The sequence below is a fragment of the Jaculus jaculus genome, chromosome 5 (assembly GCF_020740685.1).
Source record: "Jaculus jaculus isolate mJacJac1 chromosome 5, mJacJac1.mat.Y.cur, whole genome shotgun sequence".
Classification (NCBI taxonomy): Eukaryota; Metazoa; Chordata; class Mammalia; order Rodentia; family Dipodidae; genus Jaculus; species Jaculus jaculus.
The window spans coordinates 82,543,492-82,554,387 of record NC_059106.1 but is presented as its reverse complement, the minus strand read 5'-3'; the positions used below and the strand labels follow the sequence as shown (position 1 = coordinate 82,554,387).

At 44.2% G+C, this 10,896-nt stretch overlaps 2 protein-coding genes across 7 annotated transcripts in view; one reads left to right on the top strand and one right to left on the bottom strand.

Annotated features, from left to right (window-relative positions):
• Nucleotides 1-652: 652 nt before the first annotated feature.
• Nucleotides 653-6,542, bottom strand: Med8 (mediator complex subunit 8). Of its 3 annotated transcripts, none has more exons than XM_045148945.1 (7): nt 6,404-6,542; nt 4,745-4,863; nt 3,921-4,065; nt 3,129-3,269; nt 2,879-2,960; nt 2,141-2,389; nt 653-1,042 (listed from the first exon to the last, which is right to left on the bottom strand). In XM_045148945.1, exons 1-7 carry the CDS (start codon nt 6,407-6,409, stop codon nt 975-977), a joined length of 810 nt encoding a protein of 269 aa, XP_045004880.1. In that variant the 5' UTR covers nt 6,410-6,542; the 3' UTR covers nt 653-974. The 3 variants fall into 3 exon arrangements, with proteins under 3 accessions (XP_045004880.1, XP_045004881.1, XP_045004879.1); XM_045148946.1 differs by lacking the exon at nt 6,404-6,542 and adding an exon at nt 5,844-5,867; XM_045148944.1 differs by lacking the exon at nt 6,404-6,542 and adding an exon at nt 5,691-5,759.
• Szt2 (SZT2 subunit of KICSTOR complex) overlaps nt 6,523-10,896 on the top strand; it is a 66,696-nt gene continuing 62,322 nt past the window's right edge. For 3 of the 4 annotated variants that reach the window (XM_045148942.1, XM_045148941.1, XM_045148938.1), the window contains exon 1: nt 6,523-6,642. In XM_045148942.1, the coding sequence (XP_045004877.1) occupies nt 6,616-6,642 (27 nt within the window). In that variant the 5' untranslated portion in view covers nt 6,523-6,615. Of the gene's footprint in view, nt 6,643-6,685; nt 6,701-10,896 lie in introns of those variants that run through there. The other variant, XM_045148940.1, reaches the window with a different exon arrangement.

Here is a 10,896-nt window from a genome sequence, read left to right as displayed (position 1 = left end):
GAGTCTATTGGGGCTACTCCTCCCACTGTTAAGCTGGCCTTTATCTGAACCATAGACTTAGTGAAATGGAAGAAAGCTTCCCTAGTCAGAGATCAGAAACAAAACATTACTTTGAGGGCAACTAAACTGTGATAAATTAATATGAAGTACAATTACCCTCTCATTCCAAAATAAGAAATTAAGTCTAAAAGAAGAAGGGCTCTTAAATGTTCTATGGGAAAACCTTTCATTATCTAGTCCTGCTTGTCAGAACCACTTCCTGAGAAATCTCCCAACTACTGGTCCCTAGACATCTTTTCTCCATGTGCACAGGGGAGGATGAAGGATGGAGACTTTTACCTAGTTCCCAGGTAGAAGCTGAATTGGCTTCCAAAAAGTGGAGAGTAGAATATGTCCAAGATTCAGCAGAGCTATGGTGTGGATGGTGTGTCCCAGCCCAGAAGCATCTTTATCTGTGGCTTATAGGAGTAGCAGGATGGAACTGGGTAGGAGTGCCTGCAGAGATAGTGTGCCTCAAGACTACTATGATTTATGGTAGCACAAAGAAAGCACAGTTTATCTGACCCTGTGTTCATGAGCTCACTGTTGACACAGAGCAGTATCAAGTAGAATAGGGTCTGGATCAAGGGTTGCAGAGGGTAGGGCAGAAAACTGGCTGTAGAAACTATCATTTATTGAAGATCTATTATTTCATAAACTGTGCTAAGTGTTTTACATTCATTTTCTCATTTTAATCCTCACAACAACCCTATGAGGTAGGTATTATCACCATTTACAAATGAGAACACATGCTTAGAAAAATTAGGTCACCTTGCTCAAGGTCACAAAGCTATTCATCAGTGGAGATAGGATTTGTCTGTTGTTGAATGCCTATGTTCTTCTTATTGTACCCATCTAGTTGAGCCTTAAGCAAAAAGTAATTTCACTGTCCAACTCTGCACAGATCACCTGGGAGTGGAGTCTGATGTCCGCACTCACCGCTGCTGGTAGGGATGCATTGATGCTGACTTGATGTTGGTTTTTATTCCACTTGGCATTTTCCCTAAAAGGAACACGAAGAAAGATATCTGAAGCAAGGTAAGACTTTCACAACAAATCAGCAATGTGGTATCTCAGGTTCCTTCCTGACACCTCCTTTATCATCTAAGAACCTCTGTGGCATCTGACCCTAGTTGGCAATGATTTAGAGGTGTGTCTCTTCTACCAGTTCCCTCCCTGAAGATATCTAGAAGGAAAGATGTAATTTGAAAGATTAGTGCCAGGGGTCAGATCACTCTCCAGGATGGTGTCCTGCTCAACTACTAAGGAAAAGACAAGTATGCTTGTGTGGCCCCATTTAATGTCACAGGTAATTGAGTGTGTGCTCTCTGCTGTTTTAGCTGTCCTTTTTCCTAGACAGCTTGAAGAAATTCCCCTTTGGCTGCTTGTATGTGCATTCTCCCAGACTGTTCTTTGGCAAGGCCCTTTATTTTTATTTTATTTTATTTTTTATTTTTAGGCAGGGTCCTACTCTCCAGAGTAGTCTCATAATTACAAAAAGTGAGCATGAGAGAAGGCAAGAAGCCCAGAGCAAGAGACACAGGGCACAAAGAAAGAATCTGCGTAAGATTAGAAAATTGCCTGCTTGTTAATTGCAGATCAACACTGGGTGTGTTCAGGGTGGTATGGTTGTAGACTAATTCCTGGTTTTGATTAAGGACTAGCCATTTACTTCTCTACCTAAGAAGAGACTGACCACATAACAATATCCAGAATAAACAGGACAGTTGAGACAAAAGTCCAAGATGGGGGTGGGAGGCTATACAAAGTTCTTTTTCAATCTTTTATTTATTTTATTTTTTAGTTTTTTGAGGTAAGGTCTCACTGTAGCTCAGGCTGACCTGGAATTCACTCTGTAGTCTCAGGGTGGCCTTGAACTCACAGCCATCCTCCTACCTCTGCCTCCCAAGTGCTGGGATTAAAGGCGCGCACCACCACATCCAGCTTTCCTTCTTCATTCTACTGCAGTCTCAAATAAGTTTTTTACTCTATAAAATTGTTTTCTCAGTCTAAATGCAAAAGAGAAAATCTCTAGATCTAGGGTTTTAGGGCTCAGGTAATCTGCACAAAAGCAGCTATGGTTTTACTCCATCAGCCTTACCTGGTTGACCTGACTGAGCCATTTGTACTCCACTGAGCATTGGCTGCTGCTGGCTTGGAGCACCTGCCATCTGGACTTGTTGTAGTCCTGAGGCTCCTGCAAGGATTGTTCCAGCTCCTGGCTGGCCTGGCTGGCCAGGACCACTGCTGCCTGAAGGTCTCCAATTAGACAGCCCCTTCCCAAAGGCAACAGCTGCCACCAACGCATTGGTGTCTGCGGGGTTGAAGGTCTGTTTGTTTGGCCGGAGACCTGAAGAAAAAGCAAGCTTCCTGAAGTATGTATCCTGAACTGAACCCAGCAGCTGAAGACCAGTGATGATTCCCAAGGCTTAGAGCTCTAACTTCAGCAACATGTAGACTCCTTCCGGTCCCACAGAAGAGCCTTATGTTCCCTAAATTATCTGTTTTTTTTCTTTTTTCCTGAAGTAGGGTCTCACTCTAGCTCAAGCTGACCTAGAATTCTCAGGCTGGCCTCCAACTCTCAGTGATCATCCTACCTCTGCCTCCTGAGTGCTGGGATTAAAGGCATGCATCACCAAGCCCGACTTTTAAATTATCATTTTGTCCATTTCTTTCATATGCTCCAAAGATGGCCTTAAATACAAAAGGTTAACTCTAGAGATGTAAACCTTTTCCTAAGCAGTTCATTCTGTGTCCTCACTTCACTATTACCCAGACCACCATTCCTATTCCAGTGATCATATCCAGCTCTCTCTGTTTGGCCACCATTCCTCCTTACCTCCACTCTCTGATTCTCGCTCCTCTTTGCTGATTTTCTCCAAAAGGTTTGAGCACATTTTATTCAAACTCTGGATCTGCTTCTGTAACATAAATTAGTAGGAAATGATCACAGAGAAGTTTCTTCCTTTTGCTCTCCAATAGGTAGCTTAGGTGTAACCAATGTGCATCCCTACGACCCAGAAATAGTGATGCCTTGCTTCTCATGAAGGGAAGGGGATGGGGGCATCAGGGCAGTGACTCAGTCCAACCTGAGCTGCATCAGCCCCAATGCGGGCAGCATCCGTTGTCAGCTGCTTCTCCTGCTCTTCGACTTCAGGATCTGGCTTTGTTCTCAGATGGTCAGGGACTACTTCATGGCTGAAAACTGGCACTCGTCCTTCAGTCTGTCGCTGTAACACATATTTTACCGGTCCTACCATGCTGCCCAAGAAGGTTGAATCTGGCCTGATTTCCCTTCTACAGGTGAATAGTGCATTCTTAAAGAAAGACAATCTGAGGCACAAATCTAACTTCCTACACCACTGTACCCTGCACTCTGATTTCTCTTCTTGCATACCTATTGCTGTCATACTTAGGGCAAATCAATATACAACCTGCCATATTTTAATTAATGATTGGAACAGGCAGACCAACTTTTGTTTTCTTGATAAAGATGTTAGAAGAGAAAGGTCCTTGCCTTGGGGGTTTTGCAGCATTATTTGAGAGTGACTCCTCCACCTCCAGAAGGATAAAAAGCAAGTCTTCCAAAATGCAGCCCTTGCCTTTAATTGCCACATACTAACTGACAGAACTTGTTTTTTTTTTTTTTTTTTTTTAATTAGGGTCTCTACTCTACTCTACTCTAGACCAGGCTGACCTGGAACTCACTATGTAGTCTCAGGGTGGCCTTGAACTCAGAAATCCTCTTACCTCTGCCTTCCAAGTGCTGGTATTAAAGGCATGAGCCACCACATCTAGCTGCTAACCAACAGAACTTGTAAACTAACCAACCACAGATCTAAGAACTTAATTTCCCAAGCTGTACCTTTTTTTTTTCTTACCATGAGATCTTCATCTCGGTCTGGAGACAACACCAGAGGGATGATGACCTGATTACGGAACAGTGGTGTCTTCTCATGCTTTAAGACCTTGTTCAGAGTGTTCAACTGTCCAGAGAGCAATGCAAAACTGTCCAGGACAGAGGGCCTGGTGGTGGCAAGAAGGCATCAGAATGTTCCACCCCTTCCCTGTAAAGTAATCTCCAAGAGTTCCTTCACACGAGGAACACCCAGACTCATCCCCAAAAGACCAATAGCCTTATAACTAGCCTAAGCAAGACCCATATTGGCTATCAGGGATATAGGGGTTAGGAAACAGGGACAAACTTTCAATTTCTGACACAGATGTAGAAAAAAGGCAATTCATTGTCTGAATAGGACAAGGATCAGTAGCAAAACAGGAATCAAGGTTATACTGCTTTAACTGAAAATTCAGAAAATAGACAAAAACCTCCTTTCTAGCCTACTAATAAGATCCACCATTCCAGAGTATGCTGAATCTCAGACTCAGCCATATCTGTGAAAAGAGCTCCAGCACAAATGCAATGGTCCTGCACTGAGGGAGTACCTCCTCACCAGAGAAGCTAAAGGATAAGAATTCAAACCTAGAAACAACATGGGTTAGGAAACTGGGCATTTCTCTCCTTCCTTGGCATGGAGGCCTTAAGCCAAGTTATACTTGTTAATGTTGGGTAACCCAGTTCTTTCCAAATCACAAGATGTTTGCAAACTGATAAATAGTTACATCACTGGAGATGTCCTGTCAGCTAGGGGGCCTGGCCCCCCCACCCATGGATTCCTCCCCAGCTTGTCCTGGCAACTCTTACCAGGTCAGCCGGTCATACTCGTTCTCCAGCTTGTAAATGAAACTCCCCAATGAGTTCTTCAGATCAGCCACTTGATTCAGCAGTGCATCTAATGATGCCTCAAGCTGCTTCTCCTCCCTCTGCATCAATAGTAAGTTTGGTTACCCAGATACATAAGTGTGACACACACAGAAAAGCCAAGTTGTTTTCTATCTTTGGTATTTGGGTTACCGACATCATCAACCCTTACACCTTTCAACCTGTTCACCTGACCTGAAGTCCTCCTTTTTCTTTGTTACCCTCCTACTCCATGTATTGTTTTTTCTCTGTATTACCCTACTCTCTCCTTCACTGAGAAAATTTTATCAGAGCTAATTCTTTTTAATTCCCGCATCTCATAATATTGTTTGTAACAAGATTGGCTTAGAACCAGATCACTTGGTTCTTTCTCATTTTATCACTTCCCAGTTCAAAATGTTTGCCATCTCTTAATAGCCAGCACTCTTAGCTCTGAAGTTGGGCTCAACACACTCAAGTCTCAGCACAAACTTCCTTGTGGCTTTAGCTTCTTTTAGAAAAAATAGGCTTAGTTTGCCACCACAGCCACTCAGCTTCCTATTTCCTATCATAACACTACTTTCCCTAGACAGACAGACTTTTCATTTATTTAATTAATTTTTGGTATTGTGTCATTTTGTGGGGTTGGTGCTTGTCACATTTTCTGGAGAAAGTCCAGTGAGTTTTAGGAACATTCACCACGTCTGCAGACGTGTTATCAGCAAAGAAACCTAAACCTAATTCCTAAAATTCGTTATCTCATGGGTGCCTCTCTAGCACACACAGGCTATCTTCCTCCGTCTTAGAATCTGCCTTGTGCAACACGATCTGTGGAAAATATGCCTGTACACGAGGCTTTCTCTGACTACCAGCCCTGTAATGTGCATTCATTATCTCAGTGACAACAGACCTGTGCCTTTCTTGAGCTCATCTGGCCCATGCGGATGACCAGGAGCAAGAAACTAAATGATAAAGTGAAGAACAAAGACAAGGGAGCCTGTAAAGGTTTCTGAGCACACGACAACTTTAAACGCTAGCAGTCTGCAAAGCATTTCCTTTTCACCATCTGTGATCTGTTTTACTCCATTTCTTCACTCAACAGCTGGGCACAAGCCGGGAAGAATGATGATGCAAAATCGTCTTGCAAACTAGATAGCATAACTAACAGGAGCTTGCTTGGTCCTGGGTTCCACCTAATCCTTCAAATTATAAGCATCTTAGCTTTCTGCCTCTGCGGCCCCACAGCCCCTCCAGCCTTCGGGCTCCTCTGCAAGGGGACAGATTCTCTGTTACGTCTGCATCTAACAGCCAAGGTCGGATCTGAGCCAACCCACAAGTTTCTAGAGCCTTCTTTCCTTGGATTGCATTTTTTGGCTTCCCATATAATAACCTAATCCTTTTTCACACTCCAGCAAGTCGGCGCTGCGTCCTCCCGTGTCCTGTCAGCTGGGCTCAACTGCGCCATCCCCCTTCCCGTGTCTCCTGTGTTTCCAAACGTAAACAGCCCACGGCTCTGGCCTCTCCTCACAATCCCGCTTTCTCAGTGTCCTCAGCCAACCCACTGTCAGTCCCAGCGTCCGCCGCTAAGCAAGCTGCCACTAGGCCCAGCCCGTTCCTCCTCACCTGCATTGCGGCGGCCCGGCTGTCGCAACAACTTCCTCTTCCGGGTTCCCATTCGGATTGCGCTCCTGAGAGGACTTCGCCCACCAATCAGAAAGCTCAGAGCTCGGCCTTCCCAGCGACTTCCGGTTCCTGCGGCGTGCCGAGCCAGCCAGGTCAGGGGTCAGGGAGTGGGACTGCCTCCCTGGCCCGGGCCGGCTCGGCAGGGCTGTGTGATGGCCTCGGAGCGCCCGGAGCCTGAGGTGAGGGGCGTGCGGGCGCTGCACTGGGCCCCGAGACCCGAGGGGGAGGGTCTGAAGGGTAGGTGTGGCTTTGGCATTCCCCCCCCCCCCCGGGCAGGAACCCCGCAGTTTTCCTCCGGATAGTAGCTAGAGTATTTCGCTTTTGCTCTTTTTACTGAAAGTTCATTTTCATCGCCGACCCTTGGACCTAGTGATGGCGATGTTAACAGAACTTGCGCTCTGATTATTTGTTGCAGTTTTCAGTGGGCAACACTGCAGTTAGACGGGCGTTGCCAGCTTCTGCATTTCTTCAAACAATGATTGGGGTGCAGTAACTAGCACGAGTTCATTGTGCCGTAGCGCTCATGCTTTTCAGAAAAGCAGCTTTATGTCATGAAAGCAAACTTGACTCAGAATGAGACCTCGTTCCAAGGTTGACCTAGCTGTGCAACTTCGGACAAGTCTCAACTTCCCAGATCCTGTTTCCTTCCCCATAAAAATACCCACCAAATGGTGTGGTGTGGCGATCACAAGGATTAAGTATGAGGTTTCCTTCAGATGCTAGGAATGATGCATTATGTCATTCATACTTTTTTTTTTTTTTTTTGATTTTTCGAGGTAGGGTCTCACTCTGCCTCAGGCTGACCTGTAATTAACGATGTAGTCTCAGGGTGGCCGTGAACTCAGCGATCCTCCTACCTCTGCCTCCCAAGTGCTGGGATTAAAGGTGTGTGCCACCATGCCCGGCTCATTCATACTTTGCAGGGAGGCTGTCAGTGTTTATTCTCACAGAGAAGAAAACTGAGAAATCAGAGAGATGACGTACCTAACATCAGTAGGCACTTTAGGACTGCTCAGCTGGGAAGTAGCAGAGTTTTAGGATTAAGAGGATCTGAGAGAGAGAGAGGAAAAAAAAAAAAAAAACCTTCCCTTTGGTTAGAGTTGCCCAGAATTACAGGCAAATGTGTTTGTAGGTAGGAAGGATGATGGGTGTATATAATGGTAAAAATAGCAATCATAACTTGTTGAATACTTACTGCATTCCAGGCACCATTCTAAGCACTCTACCGATATTGGTACTCACCACTATTTGAAGTAAACACCACTTATCATCCCTATTTTTTTATATTTTATTTTTATTTATTTATTAGAGAAAGAGAGAGAATGGGCACGCCAGGGCCTCCAGCCACTGCAAACAAACTCCAGATGCATGTGCCCCCTTGTGCATCTGGCTAATGTGGGTTCTGAGGAATCGAACCTGGGTCCTTTGGCTTTGCAGGCAAACACCTTAACCACTAAGCCATCCCTCCAGCCCTCATCCCTATTTTTTAGTCATAGAAACAGGCACAACAATTAAGAGAAAGAGTATTATAAAGCTAGCAGCATTAGGCCAGAACTTCAAAACAGTTTGTCTGGCTCCAGACCTATTGTTCATAACCATAATGTTTTTTATTGCCTTTTCTGTTGTTTGTTTGTTTTTGAGGTAGGGTCTCGCTCTAGTCAAGGCTGACCTGGAATTCACTATGTAGTCTCAGGCTGTCCTTGAACTCACAGCAATCTTCCTACCTCTGCCTCCTGAGTGCTGGGATTAAAGGCATGTACCACCACATACCTGGCCATAATGTTTTTACTGTAAAGTAACCATAGAATCCCAAATCTGATGCTACCTACACAAGACCTGCATGATAGGAAAGGAAGAAAAATGATGGCACCAAAGTAGAAGAGTGACCAGTTGGAAAGAAGGGGTTCAGTGGAAGGGGGACTGGAAGGGGGAAAAGGAGGGTGGTAAGAGGGAATTATAATCATGGCATATAATCTGTATGCTGTCAATAAATAGTTAAAGGAAAAGAATGCCAAATCTGTGCCTCAGTGGGTTTTAGTGTGATGGTATATACAACATTGATTTGGTTGGTAGTAGGAAACTGTCCTATTTTTAAAAATCAGACATGTTCAGAAGGGTAGTGGAATTGTCCATCAGAAATACTAATTTTGGGCTAGAGAGATGGCTTAGCGGTTAAGGTGCTTACCTGTGACACCTTAAGGACCCACATAAACCAGATACACATGGTGGTGCTTGCGTCTGGAGTTTGTTTGCGGTGACTAGAGGCCTTGGCATGCACATTCTCTCTCTCTTTTTTAAATAAATAATAGATGAAAATACTAAAAGAAAAGAAATACTGCCAGACATGGTGGTGCACACCTGTAATCCCAGCACTTGGGAAGCAGAGGTAGGATCACTGTGAGTTCAAGGCCCCCCTAGACTAAGTGAATTCCAGGTCAGCCTGAACTGCAGTGAAACCCTACCTTGAAACACCATAACCAACCAAACAAAAAAAGAAATACTAAAATGTTAAGGAAAACTGAAGAATTGGGAGCATGTTTCCTTATGGGTTAAAAAGAAAAAGGAGGGCTGGACAGATGGCTTAGCGATTCAGCGCTTGCCTGTGAAGCCTAAGGGCCCTGGTTCGAGGTTCGATTCCCCAGAACCCATGTTAGCCAGATGCACAAGGGGGCACACGTGTCTGGAGTTCATTTGCAGTGGCTGGAGGCCCTAGCTCCCATTCTCTCTCTTTCTATCTATCTATCTGCCTCTTTCTGTGTCTGTCACTTTCAAATAAAAAAGAAAAGAAAAGAAAAAGGACAGTACAAGATATTATGGGGAAATATACTACATGTTTTAGGTAGTCTAAAATTTTAATTTTGAATAATGTTCTATAGAAATCTAATTTTTTGTTTGTTGGTTAGTTGGTTTTTTTGTTTTCTGAGGTAAAGACATGTGCCACACCATGCCCAGCTAGAAATCTAATTTAAGTTACATATTTTTATTTATTTATTTATTTGACAGCAACAGACAGAGGAGGAGGCAGATAGAGAGAATGGGTGTGCCAGGGCCTCCAGCCACTGCAAACCAACTCCAGGCATGTGCACCCCCTTGTGCATCTGACTAACGTGGGTCCTGGGGAATCGAGCCTCGAACCAGAGTCCTTAGGCTTCACAGGCAAGCACTTAACTGCTAAGCTATCACTCCAGCCCTAAGTTATATATGTAATGTTAAATTTTTTAATAATGGCATAAAGAAGTCAAAAAGTAGGTGACAGGGCTGGGGAGGTAGAATTCTTGTATAGCATGCATGAAGCACTGGGTTCAATCCCAGCACTGCACTAAGCTGGACATGGTGATGCATGCATGCCTGTAATTCCAGCACTCAGAAAGCAGAGGCAAGAGGATCAGAAGTTTGCAGGACTGGGGTTACAGGTGTATGTGGCCACACCCCCGTGTTTAGGTGGGATCTGGAGATGCAAACTCAAGTAGTTTCAGGCCCTCGCATGCCCTCATGCTTACACACAAGAAGTACACTTAATTCCCTGACCTGTCTTTTCAGCCCCTACCCTTTTTCATTAAAAAAAAATATATAAAATATATATGTGTATGTATGAATGTATATGTGTATGTATGTGGGAGAGAGAGGGAGGGAGGGAGGCAGGCAGGCAGATAGAGAGAATGGGTATGCCACTGCAAACAAACTCCAGATGCATGCATCACCTTGTGCATCTGGCTTATGTGAGCACGGAGCAATTGAACCTGGATCCTTAGGCTTCACAGGCAAGCACCTTAACCACTAAGCCATCTCTCCAATCCCCACCTCATTTGATTTTTTTTTTTTTAAGGTTTTCCAAGGTAGGGCTTCATTCTAGTGCAGGCTGACCTGAAATTCACTATGTACTCCCAGGCTGGCCTCAAAATCATGGCAATCCTCCTACCTCTGCCTGACAAGTGCTCAGACTAAAGCTCACACCACCACACCCTGCCTAGATTTTGAAAAAAAATTATTATTTATTTGCAGAAAAAGAGAGTGTATGGCAGGGCCTCTTGCCACTGCAAGCAAACTCCAGACACATGCTATACTTTGTCCTGGCTTTATGTGGGTATTCAGGAATCAAACTCATGCAGTTAGACCTTGCAAGCAAGTGCCTTTAACCATTGAGCCATCTCTCCTGCCCTGTATTTCTGAAAATTTGATTATAGAAGATAAAGGAATAGAGTTTTGAACATTTAAAAAGTGACTTTTAGAAATGTTAAGATCCCAAGAGAAAAAAAAAATGGGTTTACTTGGATTTAGAAAATCATTTATTCATCAAATACTTAAGATATTTGAGTACTGTCTTGGACTCAGAATTGTGCTGCGTATTCTGGTGGATAAAGTGCTATGGAAAGCAGCCACTTTATCTATGGAATAAACAAACGTTGGATTACGGTAATGAGTGCTACAAAGAG